The sequence below is a fragment of the Lithobates pipiens genome, unplaced genomic scaffold (assembly GCF_037356315.1).
Source record: "Lithobates pipiens isolate NorthernLeopardFrog02 unplaced genomic scaffold, aLitPip1_a1.2 Scaffold_28, whole genome shotgun sequence".
NCBI lineage: Eukaryota > Metazoa > Chordata > Amphibia > Anura > Ranidae > Lithobates > Lithobates pipiens.
The window spans coordinates 228,844,412-228,866,287 of record NW_027507789.1 but is presented as its reverse complement, the minus strand read 5'-3'; the positions used below and the strand labels follow the sequence as shown (position 1 = coordinate 228,866,287).

Genomic DNA, 21,876 nt, shown 5'->3' with positions numbered 1-21,876 from the left:
CCACCCCACGACTGTCAGCTCCTTGTACAAGGGGGCGTGTCCTCAGTGACCAATCCCAACGCTTCTCTCACACCTCATCCACCCCACGACTGTCAGCACCTTGTACAAGGGGGCGTGTCCTCAGTGACCAATCCCAATGCTGCCCTCACACCTCATCCACCCCACGACTGTCAGCTCCTTGTACAAGGGGGTGTGTCCTCAGTGACCAATCCCAACGCTGCCCTCACACCTCATCCACCCCACGACTGTCAGCTCCTTGTACAAGGGGGCGTGTCCTCAGTGACCAATCCCAACGCTGCCCTCACACCTCATCCACCCCACGACTGTCAGCTCCTTGTACAAGGGGGTGTGTCCTCAGTGACCAATCCCAACGCTGCCCTCACACCTCATCCACCCCACGACTGTCAGCTCCTTGTACAAGGGGGTGTGTCCTCAGTGACCAATCCCAACGCTTCTCTCACACCTCATCCACCCCACGACTGTCAGCACCTTGTACAAGGGGGCGTGTCCTCAGTGACCAATTCTTCCTCAGTCTCCCCTCCCCCAGTGATCAGACTGTACATTGTAACTTTGTAGAAGGAGGAGGAGGAGTTATTTCCTCAGCCTCCCCTCCCCCCGTGAACGGACTGTACATTGTAACTCACAGTGACCAGTAGGCTGCAGCAGAGCCAAGAACTGCACAGGCACCAGGATTGTGTCATCTCTGTCCAGGAAGTAGATGGTGACTCTGGATGATGCCTGAACAAAGATGGTGCCGTCCTTCTGGAGAGAAAAGCAGTTGTCGGGGGGTCCTGTGAATACATACCGGGAAGGGTCAGCCGAGTCATTGGAGTCCCAGAGGCGCCCCCACATGGATGGACAATGAGGGGGAAGGGTCATTATTAGTGTGGGTGTGGCCACTCGTAGAGTTCTGCGTCTCTATTGGCCGTCTTGGGAATGGCGGCGAGGCGCGGCGCTCCAGATTCCACATCTGTACACATTTATAAGTACAGAGCCGGGCGAGGAACTCACACAACACGCTACACCTGGCTCCACAATACACAACATGTGCCATTGCTTAGGGGCCCCATCTGGCTCCAATCACAGCTGGGAACACACTGTGCACAAGAGACAGGAAGTCCGGGGGGGATTCAACATGGCCGCCACCACAAAACACTTGACAGATCGCTATCCGCATCACACAAAAATCCCCCGACCCGTCTATGGAGGGAGACGTCATGTGGGGGGATCACTGACAAGATATGGGGGGCAATCAGAACTCCCCGTCCTTCCCCATGTAATATACACAGGAGAGCAATCATCTGCAGGAAATGCCTCCTACTGACAGAGGGGAGACTGAGGAGATCCCCCCTCCTGCGTGCAGCAGACTGATCACTGGGGGGAGGGGAGACTGAGGAGATTCCCCCTCCTGCGTGCAGCAGACTGATCACTGGGGGAGGGGAGACTGAGGAGATTCCCCCTCCTGCGTGCAGCAGACTGATCACTGGGGGAGGGGAGACTGAGGAGATTCCCCCTCCTGCGTGCAGCAGACTGATCACTGGGGGAGGGGAGATTGAGGAGATCCCCCCTCCTGCGTGCAGCAGACCGATCACTGGGGGAGGGGAGACTGAGGAAATCCCCCCTCCTGCATGCAGCAGACCGATCACTGGGGGAGGAGAGACTGAGGAGATCCCCCCTCCTGCGTGCAGCAGACTGATCACTGGAGGAGGGGAGACTGAGGAGATCCCCCCTCATGCGTGCAGCAGACCGATCACTGGGGGAGGGGAGACTGAGGAGATCACCTCCTCCTGCGTGCAGCAGACCGATCACTGGGGGAGGGGAGACTGAGGAAATCCCCCCTCCTGCGTGCAGCAGACCGGTCACTGGGGGAGGGGAGACTGAGGAAATCCCCCCTCATGCGTGCAGCAGACTGATCACTGGGGGAGGGGAGACTGAGGAGTTCCCCCCTCCTGCGTGCAGCAGACTGATCACTGGGGGAGGGGAGACTGAGGAGATCCCTCCTCATGCGTGCAGCAGACCGATCACTGGGGGAGGGGAGACTGAGGAGATTCCCCATCCTGCGAGCAGCAGACTGATCACTGGGGGAGGGGAGACTAAGATTCCCCCTCCTGCGTGCAGCAGACTGATCACTGGGGGAGGGGAGACTGAGGAGATTCCCCCTCCTGCGTGCAGCAGACTGATCACTGGGGGTGGGAAGACTGAGGAGATCCCCCCTCCTGCGTGCAGCAGACCGATCACTGGGGGAGGGGAGACTGAGGAAATCCCCCCTTCTGCATGCAGCAGACCGATCACTGGGGGAGGAGAGACTGAGGAGATCCCCCCTCCTGCGTGCAGCAGACTGATCACTGGGGGAGGGGAGACTGAGGAGATCATCTCCTCCTGCGTGCAGCAGACCGATCACTGGGGGAGGGGAGACTGAGGAGATCATCTCCTCCTGCGTGCAGCAGACCGATCACTGGGGGAGGGGAGACTGAGGAAATCCCCCCTCCTGCGTGCAGCAGACTGATCACTGGGGGAGGGGAGACTGAGGAAATCCCCCCTCATGCGTGCAGCAGACTGATCACTGGGGGAGGGGAGACTGAGGAGATCCCCCCTCCTGCGTGCAGCAGACCGATCACTGGGGGAGGGGAGACTGAGGAGATCTCCCCTCCTGCATGCAGCAGATCGATCACTGGGGGAGGGGAGACTGAGGAGATCACCTCCTCCTGCGTGCAGCAGACTAATCACTGGGGGAGGGGAGACTGAGATCCCCCCTCCTGCGTGCAGCAGACCGATCACTGGGGGAGGGGAGACTGAGGAGATCACCTCCTCCTGCGTGTAGCAGACCGATCACTGGGGGAGGGGAGACTGAGGAAATCCCCCCTCCTGCGTGCAGCAGACTGATCACTGGGGGAGGGGAGACTGAGGAGATCACCTCCTCCTGCATGCAGCAGACCGATCACTGGGGGAGGGGAGACTGAGGAAATCCCCCCTCCTGCGTGCAGCAGACCGATCACTGGGGGAGGGGAGACTGAGGAAATCCCCCCTCCTGCGTGCAGCAGACTGATCACTGGGGGAGGGGAGACTGAGGAGATCACCTTCTCCTGCGTGTAGCAGACCGATCACTGGGGGAGGGGAGACTGAGGAGATCACCTCCTCCTGCGTGCAGCAGACCGATCACTGGGGGAGGGGAGACTGAGGAAATCCTCCCTCCTGCGTGCAGCAGACCGATCACTGGGGGAGGGGAGACTGAGGAGATCCCCCCTCCTGCGTGCAGCAGACTGATCACTGGAGGAGGGGAGACTGAGGAGATCCCCCCTCTTGCGTGCAGCAGACTGATCACTGGGGGAGGGGAGACTGAGGAGAGTGATGTGTGGGGTAGTCCAGGAAAGGAGGGTGGTGAGGAGTGGTGCAGAGATTGGTGGTGTCACACATTACAGGCCTCACCTCATAGGACAGAACTAATCCTCAGCAACCAACCAGATGTCACCTTTACTGGTCCATGCTCCAAGCTGCTGGCAGGTGAAACGGTATTTGTCGCTGAGGATTATCGCTCTCCTCCAATCAGCACAGCTCACCCTGATAATTCCCACCCTGGTTCACTTTCAGGTGGTGCACCTGTATACCCCCCCATACACCTCCCAATATGTCCATATATCCCCTATACACCCTCCATACAACCCATATGTCCACACATCCCCTATACACCCTCCATACATCCCCTATACATCCCAAATATGTCCATACATCCCCTATACACTCCCATGTGTCCGTACATCCCCTATACACCCCCATATGTTCGTACATCCCCATACACTGCCCCATTATGTCCATACATCCCCTATACACCCCCATATGTCCATACACCCCCCATATGTCCATACACCCCCCATGTGTCCATACATCCCCTTTACATCCCCCAATATGTCCATACATCCCCTGTACACCCCATATGTCCAAACCCCCCAATATGTCTATATATCCCCTATACATCCCCCAATATGTCCATACATCCCATATACACCCCCAATATGACCATATATACCCTATACACCCTCCATACACCCTCATACCTCCCTATTACACCCCCATGTCCATACATCCCCTATACACCCTCCATACACCTGCATATGTCCATACATCCCCTATAAATCCTCCATACACCCCTATACACCCTCCATATGTCCATACACCCCTATATGTCCATAAATCCCACATACACCCCCATGCACCCCACATGAATGAATGAATGAAATACTTATATAGCGCACAATGCGAACTGAATCGCCTCTAGGCCCATATATCCCATATACACACTCCATACACCCCCCAAACACCCCCACATGTCCATATGTCCCCAATACACCCCCCATACATCCATACATCCCCTATACACCCTCCATACATCCCCTATACATCCCAAATATGTCCATACATCCCCTATACACCCCCAAATGTCCGTACATCCCCTATACACCCCCATATGTCCGTACATCCCCTACACACCCCCATACACTGCCCCAATATGTCCGTACATCCCCTATACACCCCCATATGTCCATACATCCCCTATACACCCCCATATGTCCATACACCCCCCCATATGTCCATACATCCCCTATACACCCTCCACACATCCCCTATACACCCCCATATGTCCATACATCCCCTATAGACTCCCCATATGTCCATACATCCCCCGTACACCCTCCATACACCCCCATATCTCCCTAAATCCCCTATACACCCCACATGTCCATATATCCCATATTCACACTCCATACACCCCCAAAACACCCCCATATACCCCACATGTCCATACGTCACCAATACACCCTCCATACACCCCCATATGTCTATACAACACCAATACACCCTTTGTATACCCCATATGTTCATACATCCCCTATACACCCTCCATATACCCCCATATGTCCATACATCCCCTATACACCCTCCATACATCCCTTATATCCTCCATAAATCCCCTATGCACCTTCAATACACCCCATATGTCCCATATACACCCCCATATGTCCACACATCCCCTATACAGCCTCCATACACCCTTATGTCCCCTATACATCCTCCATACACCCCCATATGTCCATTCATCCCCTATACACCTTCTATACACCCCATATGTCCCCTATACACCCTCCATACATGCATACATCCCCATACACCCTCCATACACATCCATACATCCCCTATACACACCCCATAAGTCCATACATCCTCTATACACACTCCATACACCCCCGTATATTCCCTATACACCCCACATGTCCATACATCCCCTATACACACTTCATGCACCCCCATATCTCCATAAATTCCCTATACACCCCACATGTCCATATATCCCATATTCACACTCCATACACCCCCAAAACACCCCCATATACCCAACATGTCCATACGTCACCAATACACCCTCCATACACCCCCATATGTCTATACAACACCAATACACCCTTCGTATACCCCATATGTTCATACATCCCATATACACCCTCCATATACCCCCATATGTCATACATCCCCTATACACCCTCCATACATCCCTTATATCCTCCATACATCCCCTATACACCTTCCATACACCCCAAATGTCCCCTATACACCCCCATATGTCCACACATCCCCTATACAGCCTCCATACACTCTTATGTCCCCTATACATCCTCCATACACCCCCATATGTCCATTCATCCCCTATACACCTTCTATACACCCCATATGTCCCCTATACACCCTCCATACATGCATACATCCCCATACACCCTCCATACACATCCACACATCCCCTATACACACCCCATAAGTCCATACATCCTCTATACACACTCCATACACCCCCGTATATTCCCTATACACCCCACATGTCCATACATCCCCTATACACACTCCATGCACCCCCATAGTCCATACATCCCCTATACACACTCTATACACCCCCATACATTCCCTATACACCCCCATATGTCCATACATCCCCTATACACACTCCATACACCCTCATATGTCCATATATTCCATATACACCCTCCATACGTCCCCTATATACCCTCCATACACCCCATACATCCCCTATACACCCCCATATGTCCATACAATCCCAGTACACACTCCATATACCCCACATGTCCATTCATCCCCTATACACCCCCATATGTTCATACATCCCCTATACACCCCATGTGTCCACTATACACCCTCCATACATCCCGTATGTCCATACACCCCTATACACCTTCCATACACCCCATATGTCCCCTATACACCCCAAATGTCCATACATCCCCTTTACACCCTCCATACACCCCCACATGTACATTAATTCCCTATATACCCTCCATACACCACCATATGACTATACACCACCTATACACCCTCCGTCCATCCCCTATACACCCTGTATATGTCCATACATCCCCTATACACCCTCCATACACCCCCAAACATCACCTATACACACTCCATACATCCCCATATGTCCATACATCCCCCGTACACCCACCATACACCCCCATATCTCCATAAATCCCCTATACACCCCACATGTCCATATATCCCATATTCACACTCCATACACCCCCCAAACACCCCCATATACCCCACATGTCCATACGTCACCAATACACCCTCCATACACCCCCATATGTCTATACAACACCAATACACCCTCCGTATACCCCATATGTTCATACATCCCCTATACACCCTCCATATACCCCCATATGTCCATACATCCCCTATACACCCTCCATACACCCATACATCCCTTATATCCTCCATACATCCCCTATACACCTTCCATACACCCCATATGTCCCCTATACACCCCCATATGTCCACACATCACCTATACAGCCCCCATACAGCCTTATGTCCCCTATACATCCCCCATACACCCCCATATGTCCATTCATCCCCTATACACCTTCTATACACCTCATATGTCCCCATATACACCCTCCATACATACATACATCCCCATACACCCTCCATACACATCCATACATCCCCTATACACACCCCATATGTCCATACATCCCCTATACACACTCCATACACCCCCATATATTCCCTATACACCCCACATGTCCATACATCCCCTATACACACTCCATGCACCCCCATAGTCCATACATCCCCTATACACACTCTATACACCCCCATACATTCCCTATACACCCCCATATGTCCATACATCCCCTATACACACTCCATACACCCTCATATGTCCATATATTCCATATACACCCTCCATACGTCCCCTATATACCCTCCATACACCCCCTATACACCCCCATATGTCCATACAATCCCAGTACACACTCCATATACCCCCACATGTCCATTCATCCCCTATACATCCCCATATGTTCATACATCCCCTATACACCCCATATGTCCACTATACACCCTCCATACATCCCGTATGTCCATACACCCCCTATACACCTTCCATACACCCCATATGTCCCCTATACACCCCACATATCACCTTTACACCCTCCATACACCCCACATGTACATACATCCCCTATATACCCTCCATACACCACCATATGACCATACACCCCCTATACACCCTCCGTCCATCCCCTATACACCCTTTATATGTCCATACATCCCCTATACACCCTCCATACACCCCCCCCCCAAAAAAACCTATACACACTCCATACACCCCCATATGTCCATACATCCCCTATATACACTCCATACACCCCCATAATGTCCATTCATCTCCTATACATCCCATATGTCCCTATACAGTCCACATGTCAATACATCCCCTATATACACTCCATACACCCCATATGTCCATACATCCCCTATACACCCTCCATAGACCCCCATATGTCCATACATCCCCTATACACTCTCTCTACATCCCCTATACACCCTCCATACATCTCTTATGTCCTCTATAAACCCTCCATATGTCCATACATCCCCTATACACCCCATACGTCCCATATACACCCCCACATGTCCATACATCCCCTGTATAAACTCCATACACCACCATATGTCCATACATCCCCTATAAACCCATATGTCCCCTATACACCCCTATATGTCCATGCATCCCCTATACACCCCACATGCCCATACATCCCCTATATACACTCCATACACCCCCATATGTCCTTACATCCCCTATACACCCCAATATGCCCATACATCCCCTAGACACCCTCCATACGTCCCCTATACACCCTCCATACATCCCCTATACACATCCTCCATATCCCCTATACACACTTCATACACCCCCCATATGCCCTTATATCCCCTATACACCCCATATGCCCTTACTTCCCCTATACACATTCCATGAACCCCCCATATGCCCACACATTCCTTATACACCCTCCTTACACCCCATATGTCCATACATCCCCTATACACACTCCATACAACCCCCTATGCCCATATATCCCTTATACACCTTCTATACATCCCCCATATGCCCATACAACCCCTATACACACTCCCCATATGTCCATACATTCCCTATACACACTCAATACACCCCCATATGCCCATACATTCCTTATACACACTCCATACATCCCCATATGCCCATACATCCCCTATATATGCTTTGTATGCATTTATCCCCTAAACACCCTACATACGCCTCATACATCCCCATATACACCTTCCATACACCCCCAAATGCCCCATACATTCCCTATACACCCTCCATATACCCCCATATATCCCCTTTACACCCTCCATAGGGCTCCCATATGCCCCATTCATCTCCTTTACACCCTCCATTCAACCCCCAGATGTCCCATCCATCCACTATCCCATATGCCCTCATACAACCCCTATATGCCTCCAAATATGACCCAATTTACCCTATAGAACATGCTCTCCATTATTTTGCACAAGTGATTTAATCACTTTTACTGCCTTAGTATTTACCACAGCTGTTTCATCTGAGGGAAAAACCTGAAAACATGACCTGTTGTGGCGCCTTGAGGACTGGAGTTGAGTAACATTGCTCTATACATCCCCTATACTTTCTCCATACACCCCACTCATCCCCTATACACTCCCTATATGCCCTCCCACATCCTCCATATTCCCCATATACCCTCAATACCCGATGATATATACTGTACAGACCAGTGCAGCCTATTTTTGGAGGCCAAAATTCCCCTCCATTGATTGATGGAAATATCATTTAACCGTTTTATCCAACCCCTCTATCATGAGGGGCCAGACCCTGGGGCCCCTGGGTTCCTCCCTTCATTACCAGCGTCCCACTTCTAATGGCGCCAGCCCTCACCAAAGAATTTATTTTAAAACTTCCTATAGTGAAGGCCTGGCTATCACAACGCGTTTCTATATCGGAGGTTCAATCTCCAGTCCACTGGACCATGAGCAACGAAAAGCTAAGAGCGCAAGTCCAAGATACCGAAACCCAATCTCACCGAGTATGGGAGCCTTGGTCTACGGCATTTCTCCCAAATGTCTTTGACCACCGTCTACTGGACCCGGCGCGGTCTATCTGGAAACGCCATAAGGTGCTTAACACCCGGAACCCCCAGACCGACTCTAACTCCCTCCCCCCAACCCCATTCCCTCTGAACTATATTCCCTGCCCCCCCAAAACATTTCCCCCTCTACCTCTTCTCTTTCATTTTCTTCTTTCTGGGATACATGAGCTTCATATGTTAGTCTACTGACCACCCGCTACTGAAACTGGCCGGTCTACCCCCGACTGAGGACGTTCCTTGTGGTATATTAACGTGGTCCTCTCTGCTAGTAGTGGATGTGAGGAACCCACCATACGTTCCTGAGCTGAGCCCACCATGAATCCCAGCATGGCACAACATGGACTTGCAATGTTAGGGCCAATGGGGGGTAAGATCCATGAGGAGTGGAGTTCAGCCTTGACTTCCATGGCAAAGGTCTCTGTGATGTCTGAGCCCTCACCAGAGACCGGCCAGCCTGCAATGGTTGTTTATCATGAATTAAATACCAATTAAAGTAAACTTGTGTTTCATCCATGAAGTACAAAGCAACAGGTTCTCTTTCATGTAGACCTCTGCCGATCGGTGTTCACCTTCCTCCCGCACCGCCCCATCAGGGAAGAAGAATCTGGTGTAGGCTACTGAAGCCATAGTTCACACAGGGCTATGGGCTCCTGGGGTGACAGTGCTGATTGGCCCATCACGGTCACATGTGTCACATGCTACTCAGTACTGAAATGTGGGGGGGATAAAGGATAGGTAAGTATGTGATCTCAGGGCTGGGGGTGGGGGAGTTAAAGCCAAACATTTGTTTGGAATGGTCAGAGCAGAGTTAGCTTTACGCTCTATGGCAGGACTCCCATAGTCAGTCTATAGAGTATGGATGATCTCAGAGAAGGGCTCCGGCCCACACAGCCCTCAGCTCTCCATTGGAGGCGACGGAGCCCAAAGCTTGGAATCACTGAAGAGCCCCGGCAGCTATTTAGGACTCATTGACACTCCTTTCCACTTTACACACATGAAAGCGCCTAACACTTCTACATGCTTCTTTTATGTGTTTTGATGCTTCTGTGATACTGCTTTAAAGTTTTAATGAAGTTTGGTAAATGCCCCAGGTGTGCTGACTTTTTATTTGTTTTAAAAGGGGCCCATTGATACCCCCTGCTTATTAGTACCCCTGTTTAACAGATCCCTAGCTCATTAGTACCATCGTTCAACAGATCCTCTGCTCAGTAGTAACCCCCAGCTCTGCTAATCCACCACTCTGTAGTAACCCCCAGGTTTCTCGATCCTCCACTCAGTAGTAACCCCCAGCTCTCTTGATCCCCCACTCACTAGCAACCCCCAGCTCTCTTGATCCCCTACTCAGTAGTAACCCCCAGCTCTCTTGATCCCACACTCAGTAGTAACCCCCAGCTCTCTTGATCCACCACTCAGTAGTAACCTCCAGCTTTCTTGATCCTCCACTCAGTAGTAACCGCCAGCTCCACTGATCCCCCACTTGGTAGTAACCCCCAGCTCTGCTGATCCACCACTCAGTAGTAACCCCCAGCTCTGTTGATCCACCATTCAGTAGTAACCCCCAGCTCTCTTGATCACCCACTCAGTAGTAACTCCCAGCTCTCTTGATACACCACTCAGTAGTAACCCCCAGCTCTCTTGATGCTCCACTCAGTAGTAACCCCCAGCTCTCTTGATACACCACTCAGTAGTAACCCCCAGCTCTCTTGATCCTCCACTCAGGAGTAACCCCCAGCTCCACTGATCCACCACTCGGTAGTTACCCCCAGCTATGCTGATTCACCACTCAGTAGTAACCCCCAGCTCTCTTCATCCTACACTCAGTAGTAACCCCCAGCTCTCTTGATCCGCCACTCAGTAGTAACCCCCAGCTCTCTTGATCCCACACTCAGTAGTAACCCCAAGCTCTCTTGATCCCACACTCAGTAGTAACCCCCAGCTCTCTTGATCCCCCACTCAGTAGTAACCCCAAGCTCTCTTGATCCCACACTCAGTAGTAACCCCCAGCTCTCTTGATCCCACACTCAGTAGTAACCCCCAGCTCTCTTGATCCCCCACTCAGTAGTAACCCCCAAGCTCCGCTGATCCAACACTCGGCACTAACTCCCAGCTATGCTGATCCTCCTCTCTCTCTGGTCCCTGCTCACCTACCACTATATTGCTCCCACACTGCACACCACGTGTGACATCTGCTAGTTTCTCCTGCTCAGGTCCCCCCCGCTCTGCTGATCCTCTGCTTCTCAGTCCTCTCTCTGGTCCCTACTAATCTTAGGGTTCTTCTTCTGCTATAGCGATCCCATGTTGCGCACCATGTGTGCCGTCCGCTAGTTGCTCCGTTTCTGTCTGGACCAGGCTCACCTCCCTGCTGCTCTATGCTGCCCACCAGATGTGACATCTGCCCCAGACACTCCCAGAATACCTACACATGAACTGGAGGTGACTGCTGATGACGTCTTTCTGATTCACTTGTTGGTTTCCCAGTGCATCCTGGGATATCTCATTCCTACAACATCTCCAAAACCAAGTGAAGCTCACACCAAATAAAAGCATCTCAGAAGCTTCAGGTGCTGTTAGCGAGCGTGTAGGCTACAGCCACTGAAGCCATAGTTCACTCAGGGCTATGGGCTCCTGGAGTGACAGTGCTGATTGGCCCATCACGGTCACATGAGTCACATGCTACTCCATACTGGGTTTTCCTTGAACTGTGGGGGGATAAAAGGATAGGTAAGTATATGCTCTCAGGGCTGGGGGTGGGGGAGTTAAAGCGAGCGCTGTCATAGACTTCTATGGAGGCTTTGCCGCACCAAGGAAATTAGATGGAGGATAATATTTGAAGTGAAGCAAACACAATGTGTGACCAGGACTGGAAGGTCACCATTCATGGAGTGACAGGAGCTTTGATAGTCATTCAAAAAAGCGTGTCCAGTGCCACATATTGAAGCAAATGTAAACAAGGCCTAAAGGAGAAAGCTGGAGAAGAAGAAAAGGAATGACCCAACGTGAGCGCCGCCCCCAGACACAACCGTAACAGGTCAGACCAGGTGACCGCCAAGGACAAAACCACCAGCCAGGTTTTACAGGCAGTCAGAAGTAAGATTTCGGGTGAGCTGTGTGTGCGGAGGGCCTCACCTTCTCCAGGGCCTCACCTTCTCCAGGGCCTCCTGGGTCTGAGCGCTGTGCTTCTTCTGAAGCTCCATCCTGGTGGCCTCCATCTCCTTTCTCAGTTTGCCGAGTGCCACCTGATGTTCCTGAGCCGTCCTCTGCCTCTCCTCCTCCCGCAGGTGCCCCAGCTCCAGGAGCTGCTGTTTGCGCTGAGCGTTCACCTGGATCAGCTCCTCCTTCAGCTTGTAGACCTGGGCCTCCAACTCCGAGATGGTCTGCAGAGGAGAGAATGAGGTCAGATGACAGAAGACCCCCATGGACTCTACTAATATCTTCCCTACCTCGTAATCCTTTACCCCCCCCCACCCTTATGCCCCAATCCCCCCTTTTCTCCTCAGCCAAAGATAAAGTCATTTTATTGATCAGTATGGCCGTCTACCAGGCCTCCTGGACGGAGCTCAGAGAGAAGCCGATCAGCCCTGTACATGTATGTCCGCACAGAGCGCAATCTGCATCCCAACGTCTCATCTACATTCATAACAAGGGAGCAATCAATAGCCCGACATAAAGAGCCCGAGGGCCAACTACACACAACACTTGTATAGTCTGTGTGAGCGACATCGATGTGCTGATCAACAACCCCACCGCAACCTACTGTCCTCCCTACACTCACCCCACCGCAACGTCACCTACTGTCCTCCCTACACTCACCTCTCCGCAACGTCACCTACTGTCCTCCCTACACTCACCTCTCCGCAACGTCACCTACTGTCCTCCCTACACTCACCTCTCCACAACATCACCTACTGTCCTCCCTACACTCACCTCTCCACAACGTCACCTACTGTCCTCCCTACACTCACCCCACCGCAACCTACTGTCCTCCCTACACTCACCTCTCCGCAACGTCACCTACTGTCCTCCCTACACTCACCTCTCCACAACGTCACCTACTGTCCTCCCTACACTCACCTCTCTACAACATCACCTACTGTCCTCCCTACACTCACCCCACCGCAACGTCACCTACTGTCCTCCCTACACTCACCTCACCGCAACGTCACCTACTGTCCTCCCTACACTCACCCCACCGCAACCTACTGTCCTCCCTACACTCACCTCTCCGCAACGTCACCTACTGTCCTCCCTACACTCACCTCTCCACAACGTCACCTACTGTCCTCCCTACACTCACCTCTCCACAACCTCACCTACTGTCCTCCCTACACTCACCTCTCTACAACATCACCTACTGTCCTCCCTACACTCACCCCACCGCAACGTCACCTACTGTCCTCCCTACACTCCCCCCACCGCAACCTACTGTCCTCCCTACACTCACCTCTCCGCAACGTCACCTACTGTCCTCCCTACACTCACCTCTCCGCAACGTCACCTACTGTCCTCCCTACACTCACCTCTCCACAACGTCACCTACTGTCCTCCCTACACTCACCTCTCTACAACATCACCTACTGTCCTCCCTACACTCACCCCACCGCAACGTCACCTACTGTCCTCCCTACACTCCCCCCACCGCAACCTACTGTCCTCCCTACACTCACCCCACCGCAACGTCACCTACTGTCCTCCCTACACTCACCCCACCGCAACCTACTGTCCTCCCTACACTCACCTCTCCGCAACGTCACCTACTGTCCTCCCTACACTCACCTCTCCACAACGTCACCTACTGTCCTCCCTACACTCACCTCTCCACAACGTCACCTACTGTCCTCCCTACACTCACCTCTCCACAACATCACCTACTGTCCTCCCTACACTCACCTCTCCACAACGTCACCTACTGTCCTCCCTACACTCACCTCTCCACAACCTCACCTACTGTCCTCCCTACACTCACCTCTCCGCAACGTCACCTACTGTCCTCCCTACACTCACCTCTCCGCAACGTCACCTACTGTCCTCCCTACACTCACCCCACCGCAACGTCACCTACTGTCCTCCCTACACTCACCTCTCCACAACCTCACCTACTGTCCTCCCTACACTCACCTCTCCGCAACGTCACCTACTGTCCTCCCTACACTCACCTCTCCACAACGTCACCTACTGTCCTCCCTACACTCACCTCTCCACAACCTCACCTACTGTCCTCCCTACACTCACCTCTCCGCAACGTCACCTACTGTCCTCCCTACACTCACCTCTCCGCAACGTCACCTACTGTCCTCCCTACACTCACCCCACCGCAACGTCACCTACTGTCCTCCCTACACTCACCTCTCCACAACGTCACCTACTGTCCTCCCTACACTCACCTCTCCACAACGTCACCTACTGTCCTCCCTACACTCACCTCTTCATAGAGCTCTGACATATACCGCAGGGCTGTACACAGATAACTGAGCCAATCACATCAGTCTCTGTACAGAGGAGCTTACAATCTAATGTCCCCTCCCCCCCACAGTGACATCAGTCTCTGTACAGAGGAGCTTACACTCTAATGTCCCCTCCCCCCACAGTCACATCAGTCTCTGTACAGAGGAGCTTACACTCTAATGTCCCCTCCCCCCCACAGTCACACTATTATTATACATCTCTAAATTGCCCCTGATATGTGTATGTATGAATGTGAGTTAGGGAACTTAGATTGTAAGCTCCTGTGGGCAGGGACTGATGTGAATGTGTAAATTGATGGCGCTATACAAGTACCTGTAATAAACACACACACACAGTGGCGCACACACACACACACACACACACACACACACACAGTGGCGCACACACACACACACAATAGAGCACACACACACACACAGTGGCGCACACACACACAATAGCGCAAACACACACAATCCATAGTGGCGCACACACACACAATAGCGCACACACACACAGTGGCGCACACACACAATGGCACACACACACACACAGTGGCCCCGTTCTCTCCTCCGCAGGCTCCTCTCCTTCTCTTTCTCTTTTTATGTAAAGCTATAAAAGTTTCCTTAGGAAAGCAAACATCAAAGTGTGTTCAGAGCTGGAAGAGCATCCAAAGAATGCCGGAGAGGAAAGAATAACACGCTTTGATTACAAGACTCCGTTATTGGAGGAAAACAGCTCGCCATTAACCCCTTCATCTCCGCTCTGCGGACGCCCACGTCACCCTCTCCGCCTGGAGGATACAACTATTCGCTGACTTGCAAACCGACGCTGCCAAATGACCACGCTGCCAAATGACCACGCTGCCAAATGACCACGCTGCCAGGCCTCGCCATATTACCAGCTCCTCCATGTTTTTGTATTTGTCCTTAAAGTGAAAAAGAAAATGGGGCTTTTGGTGATGGTGGGAATCACGGAGATGACAGAACACCCACCTCTGGTCACATGATCTCTGGAAGGAGGTGCAGGGCAGGGTAGCCCCTCCTCCATGCCATGGCAGTGACCATCAGGAGGATGAGGGGCAGTTCAAATCTGCCTGACTACAGTGATGGCAAAAACACAAGAGCCACCATGAGAGGGGACCCTACAGCCCCTGGGACTCTTCACAAATTAGTTCCCTTGTGCGCCAAGGACCCAGAATACCAGATCCAGCTGTACACAGGCCTCATATGTTTGTAGATGTCCCATTGTAGATTTTGTGGGGTCGTTAGAACTGTAAAAGTGTAAGAGCTTCTAGGGGCTTTTAAACTTGTCACTGTTCTGAGACCCTCAAGTCATTGTTTGATGTCATTGTTCTGGACCCCCAAGTGTCAGCGTGTCATTGTTCTGGACCCCCAAGTGTCAGTGTGTCATTGTTCTGGACCCCCAAGTGTCAGCGTGTCATTGTTCTGGACCCCCAAGTGTCAGTGTGTCATTGTTCTGGACCCCCAAGTGTCAGTGTGTCATTGTTCTGGACCCCCAAGTGTCAGGGTGTCATTGTTCTGGACCCCCAATTGTCAGGGTGTCATTGTTCTGGACCCCCAAGTGTCAGCGTGTCATTGTTCTGGACCCCCAAGTGTCAGCGTGTCATTGTTCTGGACCCCCGAGTGTCAGTGTGTCATTGTTCTGGACCCCCAAGTGTCAGCGTGTCATTGTTCTGGACCCCCAAGTGTCAGCGTGTCATTGTTCTGGACCCCCAAGTGTCAGCGTGTCATTGTTCTGGACCCCCAAGTGTCAGTGTGTCATTGTTCTGGACCCCCAAGTGTCAGTGTGTCATTGTTCTGGACCCCCAAGTGTCAGTGTGTCATTGTTCTGGACCCCCAAGTGTCAGTGTGTCATTGTTCTGGACCCCCAAGTGTCAGTGTGTCATTGTTCTGGACCCCCAATTGTCAGGGTGTCATTGTTCTGGACCCCCAAGTGTCAGCGTGTCATTGTTCTGGACCCCCGAGTGTCAGCGTGTCATTGTTCTGGACCCCCAAGTGTCAGCGTGTCATTGTTCTGGACCCCCAAGTGTCAGTGTGTCATTGTTCTGGACCCCCAAGTGTCAGCGTGTCATTGTTCTGGACCCCCAAGTGTCAGCGTGTCATTGTTCTGGACCCCCAAGTGTCAGGGTGTCATTGTTCTGGACCCCCAATTGTCAGGGTGTCATTGTTCTGGACCCCCAAGTGTCAGCGTGTCATTGTTCTGGACCCCCAAGTGTCAGCGTGTCATTGTTCTGGACCCCCGAGTGTCAGTGTGTCATTGTTCTGGACCCCCGAGTGTCAGTGTGTCATTGTTCTGGACCCCCGAGTGTCAGTGTGTCATTGTTCTGGACCCCCAAGTGTCAGCGTGTCATTGTTCTGGACCCCCAAGTGTCAGTGTGTCATTGTTCTGGACCCCCAAGTGTCAGCGTGTCATTGTTCTGGACCCCCAAGTGTCAGTGTGTCATTGTTCTGGACCCCCAAGTGTCAGTGTGTCATTGTTCTGGACCCCCAAGTGTCAGGGTGTCATTGTTCTGAACCCCCAATTGTCAGGGTGTCATTGTTCTGGACCCCCAAGTGTCAGCGTGTCATTGTTCTGGACCCCCAAGTGTCAGCGTGTCATTGTTCTGGACCCCCGAGTGTCAGTGTGTCATTGTTCTGGACCCCCAAGTGTCAGCGTGTCATTGTTCTGGACCCCCAAGTGTCAGCGTGTCATTGTTCTGGACCCCCAAGTGTCAGCGTGTCATTGTTCTGGACCCCCAAGTGTCAGTGTGTCATTGTTCTGGACCCCCAAGTGTCAGTGTGTCATTGTTCTGGACCCCCAAGTGTCAGTGTGTCATTGTTCTGGACCCCCAAGTGTCAGTGTGTCATTGTTCTGGACCCCCAAGTGTCAGTGTGTCATTGTTCTGGACCCCCAATTGTCAGGGTGTCATTGTTCTGGACCCCCGAGTGTCAGCGTGTCATTGTTCTGGACCCCCGAGTGTCAGCGTGTCATTGTTCTGGACCCCCAAGTGTCAGCGTGTCATTGTTCTGGACCCCCAAGTGTCAGTGTGTCATTGTTCTGGACCCCCAAGTGTCAGGGTGTCATTGTTCTGGACCCCCAAGTGTCAGCGTGTCATTGTTCTGGACCCCCAAGTGTCAGGGTGTCATTGTTCTGGACCCCCAATTGTCAGGGTGTCATTGTTCTGGACCCCCAAGTGTCAGCGTGTCATTGTTCTGGACCCCCGAGTGTCAGTGTGTCATTGTTCTGGACCCCCGAGTGTCAGTGTGTCATTGTTCTGGACCCCCGAGTGTCAGTGTGTCATTGTTCTGGACCCCCAAGTGTCAGCGTGTCATTGTTCTGGACCCCCAAGTGTCAGCGTGTCATTGTTCTGGACCCCCAACTGTCAGGGTGTCATTGTTCTGGACCCCCAACTGTCAGGGTGTCATTGTTCTGGACCCCCAAGTGTCAGCGTGTCATTGTTCTGGACCCCCAATTGTCAGGGTGTCATTGTTCTGGACCCCCAAGTGTCAGCGTGTCATTGTTCTGGACCCCCAAGTGTCAGCGTGTCTTTGTTCTGGACCCCCAAGTGTCAGTGTGTCATTGTTCTGGATCCCCCAAGTGTCAGCGTGTCTTTGTTCTGGACCCCCAAGTGTCAGTGTGTCATTGTTCTGGACCCCCAAGTGTCAGCGTGTCTTTGTTCTGGACCCCCAAGTGTCAGTGTGTCATTGTTCTGGACCCCCAAGTGTCAGCGTGTCTTTGTTCTGGACCCCCAAGTGTCAGGGTGTCATTGTTCTGGACCTCCAAGTGTCGTGTGTCATTGTTCTGGACCCCCAAGTGTCAGGGTGTCATTGTTCTGGACCCCCAATTGTCAGGGTGTCATTGTTCTGGATCCCCAAGTGTCAGCGTGTCTTTGTTCTGGACCCCCAAGTGTCAGGGTGTCATTGTTCTGGACCTCCAAGTGTCAGTGTGTCATTGTTCTGGGACCCCCAATTGTCAGGGTGTCATTGTTCTGGATCCCCAAGTGTCAGTGTGTCATTGTTCTGGATCCCCCAAGTGTCAGTGTGTCATTGTTCTGGACCCCCAAGTGTCAGCGTGTCTTTGTTCTGGACCCCCAAGTGTCAGGGTGTCATTGTTCTGGGACCCCCAGGTGTCAGTGTGTCATTGTTCTGGACCCCCAAGTGTCAGTGTGTCATTGTTCTGGACCCCCCAAGTGTCAGGGTGTCATTGTTCTGGACCCCCAAGTGTCAGCGTGTCTTTGTTCTGGACCCCCAAGTGTCAGCGTGTCATTGTTCTGGACCCACCAAGTGTCAGGGTGTCATTGTTCTGGACCCCCAAGTGTCAGCGTGTCATTGTTCTGGAACCCCCAAGTGTCAGTGTGTCATTGTTCTGGGACCCCCAAGTGTCAGTGTGTCATTATTCTGGGACCCCCAAGTGTCAGGGTGTCATTGTTCTGGATCCCCAAGTGTCAGTGTGTCATTGTTCTGGATCCCCCAAGTGTCAGTGTGTCATTGTTCTGGGAGCCCCAAGTGTCAGTGTGTCATTGTTCTGGACCCCCAAGTGTCAGTGTGTCATTATTCTGGGACCCCCAAGTGTCAGGGTGTCATTGTTCTGGGACCCCAAGTGTCAGTGTGCCATTGTTCTGGATCCCCCAAGTGTCAGTGTGTCATTGTTCTGGGACCCCCAAGTGTCAGGGTGCCATTGTTCTGGATCCCCAAGTGTCAGTGTGTCATTGTTCTGGACCCCCAAGTGTCAGCGTGTCATTGTTCTGGGACCCCCAAGTGTCAGGGTGTCATTGTTCTGGGACCTCCAAGTGTCAGTGTGTCATTGTTCTGGACCCCCAAGTGTCAGTGTATCATTGTTCTGGATCCCCCAAGTGTCAGTGTGTCATTGTTCTGGGACCCCCAAGTGTCAGTGTGTCATTGTTCTGGGACCCCCAAGTGTCAGTGTGTCATTGTTCTGGACCCCCAAGTGTCAGTGTGTCATTGTTCTGGACCCCCAAGTGTCAGTTTGTCATTGTTCTGGGACCCCCAAGTGTCAGTGTGTCATTGTTCTGGACCCCCAAGTGTCAGTGTGTCATTGTTCTGGGACCCCCAAGTGTCAGGGTGTCATTGTTCTGGATCCCCAAGTGTCGGGGTGTCATTGTTCTGGATCCCCCAAGTGTCAGTGTGTCATTGTTCTGGACCCCCAAGTGTCAGTGTGTCATTGTTCTGGACCCCCAAGTGTCAGTGTGTCATTGTTCTGGACCCCCAAGTGTCAGTGTGTGATTGTTCTGGGACCCCCAAGTGTCGTGTGTCATTGTTCTGGATCCCCCAAGCGTCAGTGTGTCATTGTTCTGGATCCCCAAGTGTCAGTGTGTCATTGTTCTGGATCCCCCAAGTGTCAGTGTGTCATTGTTCTGGGACCCCCAAGTGTCAGTGTGTCATTGTTCTGGATCCCCAAGTGTCAGTGTGTCATTGTTCTGGACCCCCAAGTGTCAGCGTGTCATTGTTCTGGACCCCCAAGTGTCAGTGTGTCATTGTTCTGGATCCCCAACTGTCAGTGTGTCATTGTTCTGGATCCCCAAGTGTCAGTGTGTCATTGTTCTGGAACCCCCAAGTGTCAGGGTGTCATTGTTCTGGGACCCCCAAGTGTCAGTGTGTCATTGTTCTGGACCCCCAAGTGTCAGCGTGTCATTGTTCTGGGACCCCCAAGTGTCAGGGTGTCATTGTTCTGGATCCCCAAGTGTCGGGGTGTCATTGTTCTGGACCCCCAAGTGTCAGTGTGTCATTGTTCTGGGACCCCCAAGTGTCAGGGTGTCATTGTTCTGGATCCCCAAGTGTCGGGGTGTCATTGTTCTGGATCCCCCAAGTGTCAGTGTGTCATTGTTCTGGACCCCCAAGTGTCAGTGTGTCATTGTTCTGGACCCCCCAAGTGTCAGGGTGTCATTGTTCTGGACCCCCAAGTGTCAGCGTGTCTTTGTTCTGGACCCCCAAGTGTCAGCGTGTCATTGTTCTGGAACCCCCAAGTGTCAGTGTGTCATTGTTCTGGGACCCCCAAGTGTCAGTGTGTCATTATTCTGGGACCCCCAAGTGTCAGGGTGTCATTGTTCTGGATCCCCAAGTGTCAGTGTGTCATTGTTCTGGATCCCCCAAGTGTCAGTGTGTCATTGTTCTGGGACCCCCAAGTGTCAGTGTGTCATTGTTCTGGACCCCCAAGTGTCAGTGTGTCATTGTTCTGGATCCCCAAGTGTCAGTGTGTCATTATTCTGGGACCCCCAAGTGTCAGGGTGTCATTGTTCTGGGACCCCAAGTGTCAGTGTGTCATTGTTCTGGGACCCTCAAGTGTCAGTGTGTCATTGTTCTGGGACCCCAAGTGTCAGGGTGCCATTGTCCTGGATCCCCCAAGTGTCAGTGCGTCATTGTTCTGGGACCCCCAAGTGTCAGGGTGCCATTGTTCTGGATCCCCAAGTGTCAGTGTGTCATTGTTCTGGACCCCCAAGTGTCAGCGTGTCATTGTTCTGGGACCCCCAAGTGTCAGGGTGTCATTGTTCTGGATCCCCAAGTGTCAGTGTGTCATTGTTCTGGACCCCCAAGTGTCAGTGTGTCATTGTTCTGGGACCCCCAAGTGTCAGTGTGTCATTGTTCTGGGACCCCCAAGTGTCAGTGTGTCATTGTTCTGGACCCCCAAGTGTCAGCGTGTCTTTGTTCTGGACCCCCAAGTGTCAGGGTGTCATTGTTCTGGACCCCCAAGTGTCAGTGTGTCATTGTTCTGGGACCCCCAAGTGTCAGGGTGTCATTGTTCTGGGACCCCAAGTGTCAGGGTGTCATTGTTCTGGACCCCCAAGTGTCAGTGTGTCATTGTTCTGGGACCCCCAAGTGTCAGGGTGTCATTGTTCTGGATCCCCAAGTGTAGGGGTGTCATTGTTCTGGATCCCCCAAGTGTCAGTGTGTCATTGTTCTGGATC

General features: G+C 52.3%; 1 protein-coding gene across 2 annotated transcripts in view; it reads right to left on the bottom strand.

Moving 5' to 3' along the window:
• Positions 1–21,876, bottom strand: part of CEP112 (centrosomal protein 112) — a 441,731-nt gene that overhangs the window by 103,937 nt on the left and 315,918 nt on the right. For both annotated transcript variants that reach the window (XM_077460662.1, XM_077460663.1), the window contains exon 21: positions 12,653–12,883. In XM_077460662.1, the coding sequence (XP_077316788.1) occupies positions 12,653–12,883 (231 nt within the window). The remainder of the gene's footprint in view (positions 1–12,652; positions 12,884–21,876) is intronic.